This window comes from Psittacula echo, assembly GCF_963264785.1.
Source record: "Psittacula echo genome assembly, chromosome: 3".
Taxonomy (NCBI): Eukaryota; Metazoa; Chordata; class Aves; order Psittaciformes; family Psittacidae; genus Psittacula; species Psittacula echo.
The window spans coordinates 127,808,348-127,828,337 of NC_137736.1; the positions used below are offsets into that span (position 1 = coordinate 127,808,348).

A 19,990-nucleotide genomic window follows, 5' to 3' on the forward strand; every position below is an offset into this window, starting at 1 on the left:
CTGTGCGGCGTCCGTCCGGCAGGGGGCGCTGCCGCGGCCGTCCATGGGCGGAGCCCACGCGCGGTCCCGCACCCGCGAGCCAGCGCCCTTCGGCGAGCGGAGCCGGTGAGCGGCCGGGACCGGAGCGGAGCGGGGCGGGGGGAGGGAGGGGCCGGTGCGGGGCGGAGGGCAGGGAGCTGGGCCGGGGCCGCTGTTGGCGCCGACAGGGCCGGGCGGGGCTGGTGCGGGGGTGAGCGGGAAGCGGCTGCGGTTGGACGGCTCGGGAATGAGGCTGGGCCGGGCCCCGGTGCGGCGGGGCTGGGATCGAGGCGGAACACGGAGACGTTGGGGGTGGAGGAGGCCGGGATGGAGGGGGCAGAGGCTGTTGAACCCATGGAGGATGGGCAGGACCCATTGAGGACAGGCAGGGACCCACTGAGAAAGGACAAAGCCACCGGCCCTGGGGCAGAGCCACCGGCCCTGGGGCTGTCAGGACCCGCAGGACGTGGGGCTGGGCTGTGGGCAGAGCTCCCCTGTCCTCGCAGCCACTGAGCCAGGACGACAGCGCCGCTGCCCTGGCGGTGCTGGAGCCTCGCAGCGTCTGTGTCTCCTGCATCCCTCACCCAGCAGCACTGGGCTGGCCCCGGGGTCAGCCGGGTCCGTCCTGCCCCTGTTTAACCCCTCACGGGTGTCTGTTGGAAACATGGTGCTCGGTCCGTGCCTGCACCCTCGCTGTGGGACTCACTGAGGGCAGCCCCAGCTCGATGCTACAGACCCCCAGGGAAATGGAGGCACGGCCGGAGCTTGGGGTGATGCCGGAGGGCTGCCGTCCTGGGCTGCTGTCCGCGGGGGGTTAGATCTGCAGCCGGGTGTTCTCTTTGCCGGTCTCCGGTGGTTTGAGGGGAGCTCCTGGCCCTTTGTGGTCTCAGCGGAGCCTGACGCTGTGCCACATCCAGCCGAGGCTGGGCAGAGACAGGGCTCAGGATGGTCCGTGAGCTGTGGGATCCCATGGGGGTGGTGCTGGAAGCCCCCGCGCACTGCGGCCGCCGGCTGAAGCTGTGCCCCGCGATAAGTCCCGGGTGCCAAATGTGCATCCTGGTGACACCGCAGCCCTGAGCTTCCCCTGCGGCGGCGGCTCCGTCCCGGCCTCCTGCGCTCCCACGGTGTTCCATGGAGCTGAGGAGGGAGCATGAGGCTCCTGTCTCTGGGGATGCCGCAGCCGAGGGGGGGCCGTGCGCGGGTCCTGGGGCTGTGTGTTGGACCGGGGGGCAGCGAGCCCCGTGTGCACCCCATGTGCCCACATCCCCGTGTCCCCACAGCGAGAGCCGCAATGGACGACATCTTCACGCAGTGCCGGGAGGGCAACGCGGTGGCCGTGCGCCTGTGGCTGGACAACACCGAGAATGACCTCAATCAAGGGTGAGCGGAGGGGGGCCGGGGCCGGAGCTGGGGCAGGGGCTGGACTTGGGCTCGCTTCCGCCCCACTCTTAGTCCCGGGAGCGGGTGGGATTCAGCTCCTCCCCGCCGGGAGGAAGTTACGGCATCGCTGAGGCACGGGCCGAGGCCGTTTGTCCTCCGGCCATTTGGGGACGGGGCTGCGCTGGAGGCACTCGGGGAACCCCCGTCCCTGGAGTGGGGAACGGGTCTGGGTGAGCACTTCCCATCGGAGCACAGCCCCGGGTTGACAGCAGGGCTGGAGCAGTGAGGGATGCTCCCGCCCATCGCACCGGTTCTGTGCCCCTGTGTCCTGCCCCCGGTTTGTCTTCCTGTTCCCGGGGCTCCCACAGGACCTCCCATGTTTAGAACTGGCACCTCCATCGCTCTGGGCAGGCAGGTTCCTGCCGGGCCATGGCAGTATCTTCCCTGAGCTCATCCCGAACAAGGGACCTTCCCGTGGCCACATTTTTGTATCCCTACTGAGGGTCCCAGTCCCACGGGTCATGCTGGGCACTTCTGGGGTGTTTGGTCATGTCTTAGAACCCAAGCCTGGGTTGGGTTGGAGAGAGCTTAAAGCTCACCCAGTCCCAACACCCTGCCACGGGCAGGGACACCTTCCACTAGAGCAGCTTGCTCCAAGCTGTGTACAATGCCAGGGCCCTGCCGGGGTTGGGGTGTCAGGTGCAGGGCAGAGGGAGCCGGGGTTGCCGCAGCCCTGCCGTGGGCCCCGGTCTCCTTTTAAGGCCCGGCTGGTCTCCTCCTCCCTTACTTGGCCAGGATGGAGCGAGGGGCCAGGAGAGGTGGGATCCAGGCTCCAGCTCCTGCCAGTGTCTGTGATTCATGGGAAGATGGGATTTGGCCTCGAGCTCCGGGGCCCCAGTGGGGATGGGAGAGCGCAGGAGGAGCCGTGTGCCTGCTGCCCCCGCAGGGATGACCATGGCTTCAGCCCGCTGCACTGGGCCTGCCGCGAGGGCCGTGCCAACGTGGTGGACATGCTCATCATGCGCGGGGCGCGCATCAACGTCATGAACCGCGGTGACGACACCCCCCTGCACCTGGCTGCGAGCCACGGCCACCGCGACATCGTGCAGAAGGTACCTGCAGCACCACCGGCACCAGAAACCAGGCGCTGGGCTCTGGGTCAGGGAACCACAGAACCAACCTGGCTGGCTGAGAGCAGGAGCATCCAGTGCAACTGCTCCCCAGCACTGCCAAGGCCACCACTGCCCCATGGCACTGAGGCCTCGTCTCCACGCTGTGTGAACACTTCCAGGGACGGTGACTGCAGCCCTGCCCTGGGCAGCCTGTTCCAATGCCTGAGCACCCTTTGGGGCAGGAATTGTTCCTCAGCTCCATCTAAACCTGCCCTGGTGCAGCTTGAGGCCGGTTCCTCTTGTCCCATCCCTTGTTCCTTGGGAGCAGAGCCCAGCCCCTCCTGGCTCCATCCTCCTGTCAGGCACTTGTAGGGAGCGATCAGGTCCCCCCTGAGCCTTCTCTTCTCCAGACTGAACCCCCCAGGTCCCTCAGCCCTTCCCCATCACACTGTGCTCCAGGCCCTGCACCAGCTCCGCTGCCCTTCTCTGGCCCCGCTCCAGCCCCTCAATGTCTCTCTTGCAGTGAGGGGCCCAGAGCTGAACACAGGATTCGAGGGGCGGCCTCACCAGTGCCCAGTGCAGAGGCACAATCCCTGCCCTGGCCCTGCTGCCACACTCGTGCTGATCCAGGCCAGGATGCTGGGGGCTTCCTGCCTGCCTGGGCACAAACTGCTCATGTTCAGCTCCATCAATCAGCACCCCCAGGTCCTTCTCCTCCAGGTCTACCCAGGGCTCTCTCCCCATTGTCATCTCCTGGGTTCCTTGCCATGAAGTTGCTGTATCCCCACATCTGAGCTCCTTCACCCTCCCCACAGAAGCCCCTCCTCACCCTAAACTTGCTCCCAGCCCCAGACCTCACAGAGCCCGTGATGTGCCAGTGCTGCTGCAGGGCCTGGTGCTGGCGGGGGGGGGGACCTGCTTCGATTGACAGGAACTGTTGTCCTGCCCCAGCTGATCCAGTTCAAAGCAGACATCAATGCTGTGAACGAGCACGGGAACACGCCGCTGCACTATGCCTGCTTCTGGGGCCATGATCCAGTGGCAGAGGTGAGTGGAGGCACTTGGACAAGGGTGGGGAGGGGGGGGAACGAGGCAGGAGGCTCAGCGTGGCAAATGCTGATGCTCGCTTCCTGCTCCCTCAGGACCTGGTGGGCAATGGGGCTTTGGTCAGCATTGCCAACAAGTATGGTGAGACACCCATGGACAAAGCCAAGCCACCACTGCGGGAGGTCTTGAGAGGTAGGAGGTTCCCAGCACGGTACGGCAGCCTCCGTGCCCCGCGCCGGCAGCGCTGCCAACCCCTTGTCCCCTGCAGAGCGTGCCGAGAAGCTGGGGCAGAGCCTCACCAAGATCCCCTATAAGGACACCTTTTGGAAGGGGACCACACGCACGCGCCCAAGTAAGGCCAAAGCTCTGCCGCTGGGCAGGGCTGTGCTCCCGGGGCAGCGCCGGGGGGAAGGTCCCACACCCGCAGGCTCCATCCCCTCCGTTTCCCACAGGGAACGGGACTCTCAACAAACTCGCTGGGATCGACTTCAAGCAGCTCATCCTGAGCCAGAAACTCAATGAGAACCAGTCGGGGGAGGTGCGTGGTGGGGGAGTGCTGCCTCCAGCAGAGCCCTGCTCCTGCTCCACCTGGCTGGGCGCAGGGATGGGCACAGATGCCTCAGGGGGTCCCAGAGCCAGGCTCTGGGCTGGCCAGGCGCTGCTCTGGTGCTGTGTCACTGTCACCTCATGTCACTGTGGACCCATCCTGAGGACCCCATAGCCCCATGAAGGGGCGGGAGGTGCTCGGGGGCTGCAGGTCGCTCTTGCAGCGGTGTCTCCACTGTCTCCTCTGGTCCCTGCAGCTGTGGAAGGGGCGCTGGCAGGGCAACGACATCATCATCAAAATGCTCAAAATTCGGGACTGGACAACTCGGAAGAGCCGAGATTTCAACGAGGAGTACCCGAAGCTGCGGTGAGCACCAACCAGGTCTGCCCTGGGGCAGCGGCGCTTGAGGCAGGGCTTGGACATGGGCAGGACATGGCACAGGAGCCGTGCAGCGGGGTTGTGGGGAGCACCTGCAACTCTCAGGGCTGGTGCTTGACCCCCAGAGGGTGCTCAGGCATTGGAACAGGCTGCCCAGGGCAGGGCTGCAGTCACCGTCCCTGCGGGTGTTCACACACCATGGGCACAAGGCCTCAGTGCCATGGGGCAGTGGTGGCCGTGGCAGTGCTGGGGAGCGGTTGCACTGGATGATCCTAAAGCTCTTTCCCAACCTGGTTGATTCTATAATTCTTTTGCAGTATCTTCTCTCACCCCAACGTGTTACCGGTGCTGGGCGCCTGCCAGGCCCCCCCGGCCCCACACCCCATTATCATCAGCCACTGGATGCCCTACGGGTCCCTCTACAACGTGTTGCACGAGGGGACAAGTGAGTGCCCACAGGGGTGACAGCGCTGGCAGCTACAGCCGGTCTCCCTGTCTCTCTGGTGTATTTGGGGTCTGTCCAGCTCCAACCCCAGTGCAGGGTGAGCAGGGTCTGTGTCCCAGGTACTCTCCTCATGACATGTCACCTCCTCCCTCCCTGCAGACTTTGTGGTGGACCAGATGCAGGCGGTGAAATTCGCCTTTGACATTGCGCGGGGCATGGCCTTCCTGCACACGCTGGAGCCGCTCATCCCGCGCCACCACCTCAACAGCCGCAGCATCATGGTGAGTGCCGGGGCTGCGCGGCACAGCCTGACCCCCGCAGGCACAGGCAGGGCCCCCTCTCACCAGTGTGTTCCCCCAGATCGACGAAGACATGACAGCGCGGATCAGCATGGCCGATGTCAAGTTCTCCTTCCAGTGCCCGGGCAGGATGTACGCACCTGCCTGGGTGGCACCTGAAGGTGAGTGCCTGGCATCACCCGCCCGGCCCTTCCTCACTCTCCTCACAGAGCCACAGAACCACCCGGGTTGGAAAGAGCTTCAGGGTCATCCAGTGCAACCGCTCCCAGCACTGCCAAGGCCACCACTGCCCCATGGCACTGAGGCCTCATCTCCACGCTGTGTGAACCCTTGCAGGAACGGTGACTCCAGCCCTGCCCTGGGCAGCCTGTTCCAATGCCTGAGCATCCCTTGGGGCAGGAATTGTTCCTCAGCTCCATCTAAACCTGCCCTGGTGCAGCTTGAGGCCGGTTCCTCTTGTCCCATCCCTTGTTCCTTGGGAGCAGAGCCCAGCCCCTCCTGGCTCCATCCTCCTGTCAGGCAGTTGCTGCTCATGTTCAGCTCCGTCAATCAGTATCCCCGGTTGTTTTCCCATGAGCAGTTTCCAACAACAATTCCCCGGGCCTGGAGTGGTGCATGGAGTGGTTGTTGCCCAAGTGCAGGACCCATCCAACCCTGCACTGGGTTCTCTGCAGCCCTGCAGAAAAAGCCAGAAGAGATCAACAGGCGCTCGGCTGACATGTGGAGCTTCGCTGTGCTGCTGTGGGAGCTGGTGACGCGGGAGGTGCCCTTTGCAGACTTGTCCAACATGGAGATAGGCATGAAGGTGAGGAGAGGGTTTGACAAAGGGCAGGGATAAGCCAGGAAGCCTTTGGGGAGGGCAGCAAGACCTACTGGCAGGGAGCCCATTACTACCCCCCATCCCAGAGGTGTGGGCTCTGCCCACCCCACGCAGGCCTGGATTTGGGATCCTGCCCCTCTCCCCCTTCTCAAGGTGGCCCTGGAGGGGCTGCGTCCCACCATCCCTCCTGGCATCTCCCCGCACATCTGCAAGCTGATGAAAATCTGCATGAATGAGGACCCAGCCAAGCGCCCCAAGTTCGACATGATCGTGCCCATCCTGGAGAAGATGCAGGAGAAATAGAGGGCGATGCCCCCCTGCGCTGCCACGCTTCCCCTATCACCCCCAAGTGCCTTCTCTAACCCAGTGCCAGGGGGAGCAGGGACCATACCCCTCCCACGCCAGCCACGGACACGGTACAGACACCACTGCCCTTGCCAGGGCCACGCCGCCAGCTCCAGGCACTTGCAGCACCAAGGCCAGGGCAGCACCTCCACCCTCCCCAGAGCTGTGGGCAGATGTGTCAGGAGGCCTGGCCATAGGCTCTGCTGCCCTGGGACTGGGCAGGGTGCTGGAGCTCTCCTCCCCAAGCAGCCAGGGGGCTCTTCCTGCTGCACACCCCGGCTTTGCGCTTCACTCCCTGGTTTTCCATCCAGGGCATGTGGAAAAGCCGCCAGCATCCCAAATAAACGTTTGTTATGAAGCTGCTGTGAAGGGCGCTGGGGGCGTGGGGAGGGTGGGAGGTGGACAGGGGCTGCCAACAGTCCACACGGTCTGGGCTCTGCGGCTTTGCCAAACCTCCCCCAGTGCCGGGAGGGAGGCAGCGGGGCCATCAGCACTCTCCTTCCATGGGGGACAGGCCCAAGCTCTGGCTGCAGGGCTGTGCAGGACCCAAGCATCCTCTGGAGAGTCCAGAGATGCTTGGGTGGGAGAAGCCTGGGCAGCCCTAGTCCCACCACACCTTCCCTGCAGGCCCCTGGGGCAAGGATAAGCCTCCTGGGAAGGGCAGAGGATGCAACTGGAACCAGTTGCCAACCCCTCTTTTCACCTTCCAAAGGCACAGCAGCAACTTGTGGTGATGTGATGAGAACAGAGGCACTGGCCAGCAGCTGCACTGCAGGCAGGCAGGAGACAAGATGCTGCCCCACCAAAACCCCTGTGTTTAATGGCAGAGAAGTGACCTGAAGTTCCAGTGACAACCCCTCAGTTCTCATGTGAAATAATGGGGCTTTTTCACGTTGATGCCATACTCCGCAAGCGCTGGTGTCAGGTCTTCCATGGTCAGTGTGTACTTCTTGTCCTGCAAGAACAAGGAGCCCAGTCAGTCCCAGCTGGGACAACCCCAGCTCCTCACACCCAGGAGGGTTTCAGGTGTGACCTGCACAGGCCCCAGTGCCATGAGCAGCCGCACACCTGGCTTTGGGCATTCACAAGCTCCTACATTTGGTTTGCTCTGAGCCCTCAGTCAGCAGAGAGAGGCTGAGTGCTGCTCCATGTTATAAAGAGAAATCCCATCGGGACCGTCCTGAGGCCCTGACCCATGACAGGTGATGACTGGGAGAATCCCCAGAACCAGCCTTGTGCCCTGTTCCTTCCCGAGAATAGAATCTTGGAATGGTTTGTGTTGAAGGGACCTTAAAGCTCCTCCAGCTCCAACCCCTGCCACGGGCAGGGACCCCTTCCACTGGAGCAGGGTGCTCCAAGCCCCTGTGTCCAACCTGGCCTTGAACACTGCCAGGGATGGGGCAGCCACAGCTTCTCTGGGCACCCTGGGCCAGCGCCTCAGCACCCTCACAGGGAAGAGCTTCTGCCTCATCTCCAACCTGAACTTTCCCTGTTTCAGTTTAAATCCGTCACCCCTTGTCCTATCGCTACAATCCTCAGAGTCCTGCTGGCTGTCAGGCAGGACATGGCACAAGGTGTGGCTGTTCACACATTCCATGAAGCCTCCAAAGCCTATTCCATAAATCCTGCCCACCTTATTCTCTCACAGCACCACTTTGCCAGCAGCACAGCCTTGGGCTATTCATGTGCTGTTCCTTCAATGGCACAGCAGGTTGAGGACATTCTGCACATCCCAGTGCTCACTGGGGGCTCTTTGAGCCCATCAAGCCCCAAGGAATGCTTCCCCCATCCAGGTGTCTGCTCCCACCTTGCTCTTGCTGCGGGAGCTGCCCGAGGCCGTGCCCTTCATCTTGCAGTGCTGCAGAGCGTCGTTGGCGATGTCCGAGATGAACTTCTGCGCAGCCAGAGAGATGAGGCGGATGCTGTGGGGGGAGACGGGACCAGAGCTGCCGAGGGAGCCACGGGGGGGGCACCCCCGGGAACTGGAGCCCCGCTGGACGCTGGCGGCCACCCCCCTCCCCGCGGCCACTCACATGCGCGGGTCCGAGGCCTCGAATCCCGCCCGGTTGAGGTAATACCCGGTGACGGCGTCTGGGATCTGCAGAAGAGAGAGGCTGGAGGAACAGGGCCGCCCCCGGCGCCAGCCCCCCCCGGCGCGCCCGTACCGTCGGTGTGTAATCCTCCAGCTGCATGAGGAAGTCCACCAGCGGCGTGGTGGACACCACCGGCTTCACGTCCCCGTTGGCCACGCTGGGCGGCACATAAACTCCGTTGGACATGGTCCCCTCAGGCGGGGCCGCGGCCACCGCCGCCGACACGGGGCCTGTGGGCACAGCGCTCAGCGGGCGGCCGAACCCTCCGGGCCTGCCCCGGATCCCCGCGTCCCGGCCCCATGACCCCCGGCCCGCGCTCCCCTGGTGCACGGCCGCTGCCCTCTGCTCCCCCGCTCCCGGCCCGGCCGCGCTCCCCGGGCCCCCTCCCGCCCGCCGCGCCCCGCCCCGCATCGCACCGCCCACCGCGCCCGGGGCCGCCCCGGGACCACTGCCGGGGCTCGCTTTGCTGTCGGCGGGAGCGGGCGGCGCAGGTGCGGCCGGAGCCGACGGGTCGGCCTCGGCGCTGCCGCTCATCGCCCGCCGCCGCGCAGCACCGGCACCGCCCACCGCCGCTGCGCCTGCTCACGGCGCACCGCCCCATTGGCTCCGCCCCTCGTCCCGCCCACCCCATCACCCTATTGGCCCCACCCGCTCGCCTCGTCCCCGGGCACACTCAGACGCGCGGGCGGAGAGCAGTGCGTTTATTGCTGGCGCCCCCTGGCGGCGCCGGTCATCAGCGCCCGCAGCAGCCGCGGGAAGTTGGGGGAGCCGCAGCCCGTGACCGGGTCCCAGCCGGGGCCGGCGCAGAAGCCCTGGCCCTGCACCGCGCCGTCCAGGCACGACACGTGGCAGCCCTGCGTCACCTGCAGGGACAGTCCTCAGCGGACCGGGCACCGTCGCCCCGGCCCGAGCCCCCGCCGATACCCGGAGCTCCCCCCCCGCACCACGCGGGGACCCCGCGGAGCGCGCCCCCAGACCCAGCACCGTGGGAAAGCAGCTTCATTTCCCCGGCCCTGGGAGCAGCAGCCCCCGGATGATCCCAGCACCCACTCCACGAGCCCCCCCGCCCCCCGGCAGCCCCAGCCCAATGGCCACTTCCCCCCCATGGCCCCCAGCCCAGTCGCTGCCCTGGCCTCCCGGCCATCCTGCAGCCCCAGTGTTCCCCAGCAGCCCCGGCCCCCTGGCCCCACAGCTGCCCCAGTTCCCCAGCACCCAACATACAGCCCCCTGCCCAGCTCACGTCATAGAGCGCGTCTTCGTGGCCCTGTTCCCGCAGCTGGTACAACGCGGGGTTGAGGAAGCCGAGGGGCGCAAGTCCCTGCTGCAGCCGCCGGTCGTTGATCAGAGCCACCATGCCCCCCACCACTGGCGTGGATGCCTGCGGCACAAGCGAGGAGATGGATCAGATGGACTTGAGCACCAAAGCACCTCAGCACCCAGCAGCTTGGCCGCAGGTCCACATCCTCACCGAGGTCCCTGACACCCAGGGCAGAGGGATGCGGTTCGTCACCACCCAGTAGTTGTCTGAGAGTGCAGCCAGGTCAGGGTAGGCTCGGCCGCTGCTGTTATAGTAGGAGCTGGGTGGCAGCTTTGGAGTCGAGTGCAGGAACTGCCCCACGGCAGCGGCCTGGAGACAGGACAAGGGCTCAGCTCCAGCCCCTGGAGCCCCCATCACCTCACTGAGCACCGCAAGCCGTGGCTGCGGCCCCAGCACTGCCTCACCTGGTACTGGGGCATGGGGAAGACGTTGCTGAAGCCACCACCGCTGATGTAGTCAGTCACCTCGGCTGTCACCAGGAAGGGGTTCTTGAAGGTTGTTCCACCCACAGTGGTGACATAGGGGCTGGGGGAACATGGGGGGCACTGCAGGGTCACCCCACACACCAGCCACTTCCAGTGCTCCCAGCTCCAGTCTCTGAGTGTCCCCAGGCAGGTCACTGGGGTGACCCCCAGGAGTCCCCACAGCAGCTCAAAACCAGCCTCACGCTGGCACTGGCCCGGGCTGGGGCTCCAAGCACCAGCAGCAGCAGCAGAGGCTCTGTGTGGAGAACCAGGCCTCCATAGGACCCATGTTCTCCACCCCACATCTACCTGGAGGCTGGAAAGCTGGGCCGGAACGTGTGGTTCCCACTGCGCACCCTTCTGCACCCCGCACCATCATCACCTGCTGGCACAGACGGACGGGGTTATCCCAGACAGCGTTCCCAGGGGATCCTGGCTGCCCAGGGGCAGAACATCCCAACCATGGAACTCCAGAGCGCACTGGGATGCTCAGATGAACTCACACCAGCACCGCCACTGGTACCAGCACCAGCACGCACCAGAGGCAAAGAGGATGGTCAAGCCACGAGCAGCTGCCTTCATGAACTCCACATTGACACGCTCCATGTAGGCCACCGAGAGGCTGTCTTCATCGTCCCCGTAGCTCACGGAGTGCACCCAGGGCACTGAGGACATGTTGCTGAGCAGCAGCAGCCAGGCCAGGAAGGGCTCCTGGCTCTCGTGTCTCCCTGCAGACACATGGGGAGGAAAGTTCAGCTCCTCGGACCACAAGACTCAGGGAGACATGTGGGATAGAAGGGGGTGAGCATGCCCCAGCAGCACCACCAGCACCAGGAGCTGAATCTTACAATCACGGGATCATAGAATGGTTTGTGCTGGAAGGGACCTTAAAGTTCATCCAGTCCCAACCCCTGCCACAGGCAGGGACCCCTTCCACTGGAGCAGCTTGCTCCAAGCCCCTGTGTCCAACCTGGCCTTGAACACTGCCAGGGATGGGGCAGCCACAGCTTCTCTGGGCACCCTGGGCCAGCGCCTCAGCACCCTCACAGGGAAGAGCTTCTGCCTAAGAGCTCATCTCAGTCTCCCCTCTGGCAGGTTCAAGCCATTCCCCTTGGCCTGGCCCTACAGGCCCTTGTCCCAAGCCCCTCTCCAGGTTTCCTGCAGCCCCTTTAGGCACTGGAGCTGCTCTCAGGTCTCCCCTTCAGGAGCCTTCTCTTCTCCAGGCTGACCCAGCCCAGCTCTCTCAGCCTGGCTCCAGAGCAGAGCTGCTCCAGCCCTCGCAGCAGCTCCGTGGCCTCCTCTGGCCTCGCTCCAACAGCTCCAGGTCCCTCTTGTGCTGCTGCCCCAGAGCTGGATCAGGACTGCAGGGGAGTCGCCCCTTTCACACAGCAGAGGGGCAGGATCCCCTCCCTGAGCTGCTGCTCCCACTCTGGGGGTGCACCCAGCACACGAGGGGGGTTCTGGGCTCAAGTGCTCACTGAAGCCGGGTCATGGGGAGCTTGTCCTCACCCAACACCCCAAGTCCTTCTCCTCAGGTTGCTCCATCCAGTCTCTGCTCCTGGAAGGATGATTCCACTTCCACCTGCCCAAGGCCCCTCATCCCTCTCCATGAGGCAGGAGCAGAGACCTCCCCTTTCGGCTGCTCACATTCTGCTGGGAGAGCAGAGCTGCCGGGCCTTAGGGCACCCCCACTCCTGTTCAGCCAGTTTCTGATCTGGAACAGACGACACCACAGGCCGTGCTTCTGCAGGTAGTTTTGCAAGCCTGGTTTTACAGATTCCTTCCCCTCCTCCATCCTCCACACTGGCAGATTCAACCTTCAGCCCCAAAGAAGCAGAAAAGAAACAGTAGGACAGGGTTCCTGTGCTCTCGCCCCATGGAAAAGGAGCAGAACGGGGTAACACTTTACACGGTGTACTTGAGGTGTGGAAGTGCCTGTTACAGGATACTCGCAGTTCACACCATCTCAAAAGCAGCTACACAAACCAGTGCAATGATTTCCCTGTGAGCAATTAGATACCAGCAGCAGCCCCAACTTCGGAAGCCCACAAGGTCCCTCCCCATCATATGCAGGAAAGCATTTTGCTAGGCTCATCTCAGCAGCATGAGCTGCAGTTGCCCCATCCCTGGCAGTGTTCAAGGCCAGGTTGGATGGGGCTTGGAGCAAGGTGCTCTAGTGGAAGGTGTCCTTGCCTGTGGCAGGGGGCTGGGACTGGGTGAGCTTTAAGGTCCCTTCAACCCAACCGAGTCTGCGATGACGATTCCATGGTGCACCACAGCAGCTCGTGTGTTTGGGCAGACACCAGCAGAGTGATGCCCCCTCAGCATGGACACTTGTGCTGGTGCCACAGCAGTGGGATGCATGGAAGCAGTCACATGACATCCCTGGCAGGGGATCAGTACCTGCATTGCTGAAGACCCATGTGGAGATGTTGGCCCCCGTGCTCATGATGTATTCCACATCCAGGCTGGCCTCCAGCCCAGCTTTGCCCATGCCCTGGTGCCCAACGACTTGGTCAACTTGAGTGCGGTGGCTAAAGCTGCTGCCAAAGAGCTTCATGAACTCAGCCACGTCAGCCTGGTGGAAGTACTGCTCCAGGAACTGTGGGACAAGCGCAGAACAAGTGGTCTCTCATTTCCTCTTGAGAAATGGAGTTGTTTTTCTCCCTGCTTAGAAGCTGTCCCAGAGGGTCCACAAAGCTCGAGCCCACCAAGTGCTCTCACCAGCCCCTGAGGAAGCCCCCCCACTGCCCTGGGACCAGCACAGCAGGGAAGTGCTAGAGAAGCACCAATGGGTTCAATTCCCTATGGAATTCCCTACCAGCTCCACCAGTTACCTGGGCACAGGCCTGGCTGTTGTTTGGCAGAAGCCCAATGTCTCCCTTCGTCATGTTGTATCTCTGACGAAGGATGGAAGGTGTCACTCCCAGGTGGAAAGCTGCTCTCCCTCCACGGTGCTGCTCCAGCTCCTTCTTGATCCAGGCTCTGCTGACCATCTTTCTCTCTGCAGGGAACCGGTGCAGGCCACCCACTGGTGCACAACCAAGCAGGAAAAGAAGTGGCTGTTAGAACCCAGAGCTGCAGCAGGATGGTATCATGGTCCCTTGGCTCGCCCTTCACCACCTTCGCTCAGGCTTCATGTCCCACAAGGGTTGCCGTCCCCTGCAGGACCTGACAGGAGGAGGCAAGTTGGACCCTGGCACAGGTTGTTTTTCCAGAGAAGCTGTGGCTCCAAGCCCCATCTAACCTGGGCTTGAACACTGCCAGAGATGGGGCATGCATAAAGCCCCTCAGGGGAGCCCAGGGGCAGCCTGGAGGACTTGTCCCTGTCCTGTGGAACACTGAGGTGGTCAGTCCTGGCTGCTCAGTGCTGTAACCTCCCTCTCCCCGCCCAGGCAGTGAGAACTCAGGGCTCCCCTTGCAGGACGTACCAAAGTCAAGGTGCTCCGCCAGCTCCGTGGGGACTGTGTAGGGGCGCGGGGATCGCACCACGCTGCGCTGCCCCTTCACGTACTGGTGGAACTCGGCCCCTGGCAGGACGCGCTCGGCCGTGCTGCAGCACAGGGACAGCCACACACAGGGTCAGTGCCTGCCCCTGGCCCAGTTCCACCCTCCCGCTGCTGAGACCCACAGCACACGCAAAGCAAAGAGCTCTGTCCATACCTGACCAACTGCCCTCACCAAACCCAGCCTGAGCTCTGCCCCCTGCATCTCTATCCCAGGTCCTGCAGAGGGGACTCTGCAGCCCCACAGAAGGCAAGACCAGATGTGGGGCTGGCCCAAGCCCCTAACAGACCCACATGCTTTGTTCCCAGCACTCTGTCACTGGCTGACTCTCCCAGCACTGGGACTGGGCATCCAGGCAGCCACGTTACGGCCATGGAGCCCTCAGGCCCAGGAAAAAAAGCGGCTCATGCCTCCACTGCAGACCCAGGGAAAGAGGGTGCTGCAGCAGGACAGGGAAGGTCTGTGTGCTTCTGTCTTGGTGGGAAGAGCAGCCATGGAATCACAGAATGGTTTGTGCTGGAAGAGACCTTAAAGCTCCTCCAGTCCCAACCCCTGCCATGCGCAGGAACACCTTCCACTGGAGCAGCTTGCTCCAAGCCCCTGTGTCCAACCTGGCCTTGAACACTGCCAGGGATGGGGCAGCCACAGCTTCTCTGGGCACCCTGGGCCAGCGCCTCAGCACCCTCACAGGGAAGAGCTTCTGCCTAAGAGCTCAGCTCAGTCTCCCCTCTGGCAGGTTCAAGCCATTCCCTTGTCCTGTCCCTACAAGCCCTTGTGCAAAGCCCCTCTGCAGGTTTCCTGTAGCCCCACTGGGCACGGGAAGGTCACACCTTGCTGGCATGCGACACTCCAGGAAATCCAAGGTGGCGACACTCCTGCAGGTCTCAACACCATGTCCCTGCAGCCACTTCAGCACCACCATGAGCGTGGCTGTGGACGGCTGGACAAGGCCTCGCACACGCTCCAGGGACAGGTACTGGCCTGTGAGGCAGAGCTGAGGTCAGAGCACCTCCCTGCAGGGCACGGTCGATACCGTGTCGTGGTGACCGGTGACAGCCGTTACCGTATTGTGATGAGCGCGGGTCCGACACAGCCTCGACGACCCGGGCTAGGCGCCGCAGGCCGCGCTGCCGCAGCGCGAACGTCAGCTGCACATCGTACCCGGGCTCCACGCGGCCGGTGTGGGCCCAGCCCGGGGGGACGCTGCGGGCGGGCCGTGAGCGGCAGCCGGGCTCCCGCGCCCAGGCCCCGCCCCCAGCCCCGCACCTACCGGAACGGCTGGTCCTGCTCCAGCACCGGCCCCGCGGCGCAGCTCCAGGCGGCCGCGCACAGTACCAGCGCGGCGGGGAGACTCCGGTACCTGTAACAGGCAGTCAGGGGACAGCGGCACCGGCGCGGCCTCGGGACCACGGGACACTCGGGCATTGCCGGGTGCCCGTCCGTCCTCCCGCCCCCGGGCTGAGGAACCCCTCCTGACCCCCGTCACCTCCCCACCGGGGACCCCGCCGCCCCCTCCCCCCCGAGCTCTCCCGCCCCCCGCCACCCCGGTCCGGACCCCCCGGCTCCGGTACCCCGGCGCCATCCTGCCGCCTCCCCCTGCGGCGACCCGATCACGTGTGCGGGCGCATGATTCCAGTCACATGAGGAGGCCCAAACCGCTGTCACGTGATGGGCAGGGCCTGGGACCCGGCAGGCGGTGGCGAAGCGGGCAGGCGGGAGCGGCGGTCTATGAGCGTGCTCGGGGCTCGGCCGCTCCTCCCGGCCACTCGGCAGCTTGGCCGCGCCGCCTGTGCCGGGGCGGGCTGGGGTCACGGGCCGGCAGTGGGGGTCACTTGCCGGGCCCCGGAGGGGCTGCTCGCGCACGGTACCGGCCGCCTCCCGGAGCGATCTGGTCCGAGCTGCTCCCCCCCCGGTCTTACCTGTCCGCTCTCCAGGCAGCCGGGGCCCGGGAGGATGCCTGGGCAGGAGATGGAGCCGCGGGGCTGCCGCTGGTCCGTGCAGGGTCCCGGCCTGGGGGGGCAGGGGCCATGTGGGGCTGGTGGTTCCAGGCTGGGTCCCATTTATAGAATCTCAGCCTGGTTTGGGTTGGAGGGACCTTAAAGCTCCTCCACTCCCAATCCCTGCCACGGCCAGGGACATCTTCCCCTGGAGCAGCTTGCTCCAAGCCCCTGTGTCCAACCTGGCCTTGAGCACTGCCAGGGATGGGGCAGCCACAGCTTCTCTGGGCACCCTGGGCCAGCGCCTCAGCACCCTCACAGGGAAGAACTTCTGCCTTATATTTAACCTGAATTTCCCTTTTCAGTTTGAGCCCATCACCCTTTGACCCATCACTACAGTCCCTGAGGAAGAGTCCCTCTTCAGCATCCAATTCAGATATCCAGGTCTCGTTAGAGGAGCTCAGGCTGGGGCCAGTCCAGCAGCACCTCAGGGATGGATGTTTGTTGGGGGAAGCAGCCCCTGGCAGGAGAAGAACGCACTGGAGCAGCAGGGCTGGTACAGAGGGGGCTGCAAGTCTCCCCTATTCCATGAGCCTGGAAGCTTGCTCTGAGGAGGGGCAGCAGGAGAGGATGGCAATGTCTGAGCTCCCCTCTGAGCCTGCTGCTGTGTCCCCTCCAGGCCGCTTGGCAGCAGAGCTGTATGGCAGTGCCTGGGCTGTCCCTGCTGTGCAGGGACTGTGCATCACCAGTGAGTCCGGAGGAGCCTGAAGCACAGGGTCTGTGGCAGAGCATGTCTGACATCCTCATGTCAGGGCTCTGTGTCCTGGCCCTGCTGGTGCTCACACCACAGCCACAGGGGGAAACCACGGGCCCAAACCATGGGTCTTGGTCAGGAGCACCGGGGGGACAGGGCAGCAGGAGGCTCAGGACTTGGAGCCCATCGCTCGGTCCCGGGCTCAGTGTGAGGTGCTGATGCCCTGTGCAGCAGGAGCTGTGTCTGCACCGTGCTGAGCGCCTGCAGCAGCCTCTGTCCAGCTGGCACCACAGCAGCCGCCACTTGGCTCCCACTCCCGTCTTCCTGTACTTGTCCCCTCGGCCCTGTTCCCACACCAGGAGCTCTCGTAATTGCAATCACAACAGTGGCGTTATGGTACTTGCAGACCTCGGGGTTGGGGAAGGTTTGAGCCTTTCCTGCAGCGGAGCTCTCGAGTTCGTGCCTCTTGCACCGCAGAGCAGATCCTGGTGCCCATGAGCAGTGCTGGGGGCTCAGGGTGGCAGTGGGGCAGAGGGTGCTGTGACCCCGGCTGCCCCAGCCAGTTTGGCTCAGCTGCGTGCCCAACTCCCACAGCTCCCACCAGCTTTCCTGCTTCTGCAGAGCAGAGTCCAAGCCAGGAAGAGACAGACAATGGGAAAACCACCTGCCAGGCCCAAGCTGCTGCATCCAGAGCAGCTGCTGCCGGGGAGGAGCCCCAGTGAGGCTCTTGCTTTGCAGCAGCATGAGGCAGAGCTAAGGAGGGATTGGGCCAGGGCTGGGATCACAGCTGGGCAGGTGAGGTCCTATGTTCCTCAGGTTCACGCAGCCCCTGCCTGACCTCCAAAGGTGCTTCCCCTGCCACTTGAGGCTGGTCCTTGTGTCCACACCACAACCTGGACAGCCTGGAGAGGTGGAAACCTCATAGAGTTCAATCAGGCCAAGGCCAAGGTCCTGCCCCTGGGTCCGGGCAATTCCAGTACAGATCCAGGCTGTGGGAGACTGGATGGAGCAGCCTGCAGAGAAGGACTTGGGGTGTTGGGTGAGGAGAAGCTCCCCATAACCCTGCTTCAGTGAGCACTTGAGCCCAGAACCCTCCTGTGTGCTGGGCTGCACCCCCAGAGCGTGAGCAGCAGCTCAGGGAGGGGATCCTGCCCCTCTGCTGTGTGAAAGGGGAGACCTGAGAGCAGCTCCAGTGCCTGAAGGGGCTACAGGAAACCTGGAGAAGGGCTTTGGACAAGGGCCTGTAGGGACAGGGCAAGGGAAATGGCTTGAACCTGCCAGAGGGGAGACTGAGATGAGCTCTTAGGCAGAAGCTCTTCCCTGTGAGGGTGCTGAGGCGCTGGCCCAGGGTGCCCAGAGAAGCTGTGGCTGCCCCATCCCTGGCAGTGTTCAAGGCCAGGTTGGACACAGGGGCTTGGAGCAAGCTGCTCCAGTGGAAGGGGTCCCTGCCCGTGGCAGGGGGTTGGGACTGAAGGAGCTTTAAGGTCCCTTCCAGCTCCAGCCATTCTATGAGCCTATGATTTTAGGACCCCCCTGCTCTATCCCCATTCCTGGCAGATGCTAGCACTCCTCTGAAGGTGCTGCCCATCACACGAGCTGCGTGCAGCCTTGGGGCTCTCTGGTCCCTGCGGCTGGAAGCACACAGTTCCCATGGATGCAGCGCCCTGTGGTTTGCAGCAGCTGCAGCTGGGAATGAGCAGGGAGCTCTGTGTGGCGAGACTGTGGCCAGGCCACAGCAGGGCAAGGTCTGGGCATGGTGTGTGCAGGGCCCAGGACATGGTGCAGCACAGGAGGTTCAGGGAACAGAGCCCCGTGCCCTGCCTTGCTGATGAGAAGAGCTTTCCCCTGTGCCGGGACGTAGCGCTGCCGCTTCCCTGCGCCCGGTGAGGACACGACTCGGGGTGTGCAGGGACGTGCATGGGGACAGCACCAGGACCTGGCTGCAGGACAGGGCCACGTCTGGCACCTCCTCTGCCGCTGCCCTGCACCGCTCAGCCCTCGCCCCACGCCAGAGCACGCGACCCTCCCGTGTCCCGCAACCGCCCTGTCCCGGCGCACCCGGGGCGCTCCCCTCCCCATCCCCGGCTCCCGATGGCTCCAGCTCAGCGGCTCCAGCTGCAGCCCGCGGGGCATCGCCGCGCTCGGCCTTGACGCCCGTCGGCCGGGGGCGCTGCGGCCTCCAGCTCCAGCTGCTCACAGCTTCGGGCAGGACCTAAGAGGGATGCGGTTTGCGGGAGATTATTCATGGGTCTGTCTGGCCAAAGCGATCACATTGGCCTGAGAGGGCTGATTGCTCTAACGAGCAGCTGCTGCTGGGCTGAGCCGCTGGCCTGCCGTGGGTGGGGGATAAAGGGGCCTCAGTACCCAGTGAATCATGGAACCATGGAGACAGTTTGGGTTGGAAGGGACCTTAATGATCATCCAGCTGGGGACGGGGCAGCCACAGCTTCTCTGGGCACCCTGGGCCAGCGCCTCAGCACCCTCACAGGGAAGAGCTTCTGCCTAAGAGCTCATCTCAGTCTCCCCTCTGGCAGGTTCAAGCCATTCCCCTTGGCCTGGCCCTACAGGCCCTTGTCCCAAGCCCCTCTCCAGGTTTCCTGCAGCCCCTTTAGGCACTGGAGCTGCTCTCAGGTCTCCCCTTCAGGAGCCTTCTCTTCTCCAGGCTGACCCAGCCCAGCTCTCTCAGCCTGGCTCCAGAGCAGAGCTGCTCCAGCCCTCGCAGCATCAGTGCACCACATGTACTGGCCTGACCTGAGTCCAGGACACTGGCAGTGGTGGCTGGGCGGCACCTGCCCCAGGGACCAGAAGCTGCCACAGCACAGCCCACGTGCCTCAGTGCATCCCAGCGCTGCCACCCAAAGAGCTGCACAGAGCTAAGTGCAGGGCACTGCTCCTACCTGTGTGCCAGCAGCTTCTGGCCCTTCTCCTGCCCGCTGGCCACACATGGCAAGCCCGCAGCAGCAATGTCCATCTCTGTACAAACAAGTGTGGTTTATTAAGGCATTTCTTTGAGGAGTTGGCACTTGGGTCCAGGCTGTGCCGGAGCAGCCGTGCGTGGCCGAAGCGCAGCACCCGATACATGCAGCTCAGCGCAACACGATACAAAAGGTACAAACAAAGTAGAAAACAGGAGTCATATTACAATGTGTAAAAATAAATAACTGGTGGCAGGGCTCCTGGCGGGGCCTGTGGCCATGCTCCCCAGCCCATGGTATGTGACACTGCGGCTGTGCCCATGGTGTGTGACACTGCGGCTGTGCCCATGCCGTGTGACACTGCGGCTGTGCCCATGGTGTGTGACACTGCGGCTGTGCCCATGCCGTGTGACACTGCGGCTGTGCCCATGGTATGTGACACTGCGGCTGTGCCCATGGTGTGTGACACTGCGGCTGTGCCCATGCCGTGTGACACTGCGGCTGTGCCCATGGTGTGTGACACTGCGGCTGTGCCCATGGTGTGTGACACTGTGGCTGTGCCCATGGTGTGTGACACTGCGGCTGTGCCCATGGTATGTGACACTGTGGCT

The 19,990-nt window shown here is 63.9% G+C and overlaps 3 protein-coding genes across 11 annotated transcripts; 1 reads left to right on the forward strand and 2 right to left on the reverse strand.

Moving 5' to 3' along the window:
- Positions 1-27: 27 nt before the first annotated feature.
- On the forward strand, positions 28-6,657 carry ILK (integrin linked kinase). 6 transcript variants are annotated; one of them, XM_080614452.1, is made up of 12 exons: positions 28-105; positions 1,299-1,398; positions 2,345-2,510; positions 3,462-3,557; positions 3,653-3,749; positions 3,826-3,909; positions 4,010-4,095; positions 4,361-4,470; positions 4,800-4,927; positions 5,087-5,208; positions 5,288-6,031; positions 6,200-6,657. In XM_080614452.1, exons 2-12 carry the CDS (start codon positions 1,310-1,312, stop codon positions 6,347-6,349), a joined length of 1,872 nt encoding a protein of 623 aa, XP_080470578.1. In that variant the 5' UTR covers positions 28-105; positions 1,299-1,309; the 3' UTR covers positions 6,350-6,657. The 6 variants fall into 6 exon arrangements, 5 of the variants coding, with proteins under 5 accessions (XP_080470578.1, XP_080470579.1, XP_080470576.1 ...); XR_013956502.1 differs by lacking the exon at positions 28-105 and having other exon boundaries at positions 1,118-1,398; positions 5,288-5,387; positions 5,807-6,031; positions 6,200-6,326; XM_080614453.1 differs by lacking the exon at positions 28-105 and having other exon boundaries at positions 1,118-1,398; positions 5,288-5,387; positions 5,901-6,031.
- Positions 5,766-9,043, reverse strand: TAF10 (TATA-box binding protein associated factor 10). 2 transcript variants are annotated; one of them, XM_080614467.1, is made up of 6 exons: positions 8,901-9,043; positions 8,557-8,714; positions 8,425-8,489; positions 8,199-8,313; positions 7,228-7,346; positions 5,766-5,902 (listed from the first exon to the last, which is right to left on the reverse strand). In XM_080614467.1, exons 1-5 carry the CDS (start codon positions 9,016-9,018, stop codon positions 7,257-7,259), a joined length of 546 nt encoding a protein of 181 aa, XP_080470593.1. In that variant the 5' UTR covers positions 9,019-9,043; the 3' UTR covers positions 5,766-5,902; positions 7,228-7,256. The 2 variants fall into 2 exon arrangements, with proteins under 2 accessions (XP_080470593.1, XP_080470592.1); XM_080614466.1 differs by lacking the exon at positions 5,766-5,902 and having other exon boundaries at positions 7,193-7,346.
- A 127-nt stretch (positions 9,044-9,170) lies between these two features.
- Positions 9,171-15,396, reverse strand: TPP1 (tripeptidyl peptidase 1). 3 transcript variants are annotated; one of them, XM_080614465.1, is made up of 13 exons: positions 15,345-15,396; positions 15,044-15,133; positions 14,837-14,976; positions 14,604-14,754; positions 13,698-13,819; positions 13,104-13,297; positions 12,670-12,868; positions 10,806-10,994; positions 10,576-10,651; positions 10,207-10,327; positions 9,953-10,111; positions 9,725-9,862; positions 9,171-9,347 (listed from the first exon to the last, which is right to left on the reverse strand). In XM_080614465.1, exons 1-13 carry the CDS (start codon positions 15,353-15,355, stop codon positions 9,186-9,188), a joined length of 1,752 nt encoding a protein of 583 aa, XP_080470591.1. In that variant the 5' UTR covers positions 15,356-15,396; the 3' UTR covers positions 9,171-9,185. The 3 variants fall into 3 exon arrangements, with proteins under 3 accessions (XP_080470591.1, XP_080470590.1, XP_080470589.1); XM_080614464.1 differs by lacking the exon at positions 15,345-15,396 and having other exon boundaries at positions 10,576-10,648; positions 15,044-15,237; XM_080614463.1 differs by lacking the exon at positions 15,345-15,396 and having other exon boundaries at positions 15,044-15,237.
- Positions 15,397-19,990: the final 4,594 nt, after the last annotated feature.

Bases quoted from the DNA above. Each gene is read 5' to 3' on its own strand.
- ILK (XM_080614450.1), top strand. From the start codon at position 1,169: ATGAGGCTCCTGTCTCTGGGGATGCCGCAGCCGAGGGGGGGCCGTGCG. The intron at 3,558-3,652 runs GTGAGTGGAGGC...CTGCTCCCTCAG, and splicing joins GCCATGATCCAGTGGCAGAG to GACCTGGTGGGCAATGGGGC. The intron at 3,750-3,825 runs GTAGGAGGTTCC...TGTCCCCTGCAG, and splicing joins ACTGCGGGAGGTCTTGAGAG to AGCGTGCCGAGAAGCTGGGG.
- TAF10 (XM_080614467.1), bottom strand. From the start codon at position 9,018: ATGAGCGGCAGCGCCGAGGCCGACCCGTCGGCTCCGGCCGCACCTGCG. The intron at 8,715-8,900 runs GTGCGATGCGGG...CTGTGCCCACAG, and splicing joins GGCCCCGGGCGCGGTGGGCG to GCCCCGTGTCGGCGGCGGTG. The intron at 8,314-8,424 runs GTGAGTGGCCGC...CTCCCCCCACAG, and splicing joins GAGGCCTCGGACCCGCGCAT to CATCCGCCTCATCTCTCTGG.
- TPP1 (XM_080614463.1), bottom strand. From the start codon at position 15,198: ATGCCCGAGTGTCCCGTGGTCCCGAGGCCGCGCCGGTGCCGCTGTCCC. The intron at 14,755-14,836 runs GTAACGGCTGTC...TCTGCCTCACAG, and splicing joins CCCGCGCTCATCACAATACG to GCCAGTACCTGTCCCTGGAG. The intron at 13,820-14,603 runs GTGTGACCTTCC...CCTGTGCTGCAG, and splicing joins GAGTGTCGCATGCCAGCAAG to CACGGCCGAGCGCGTCCTGC.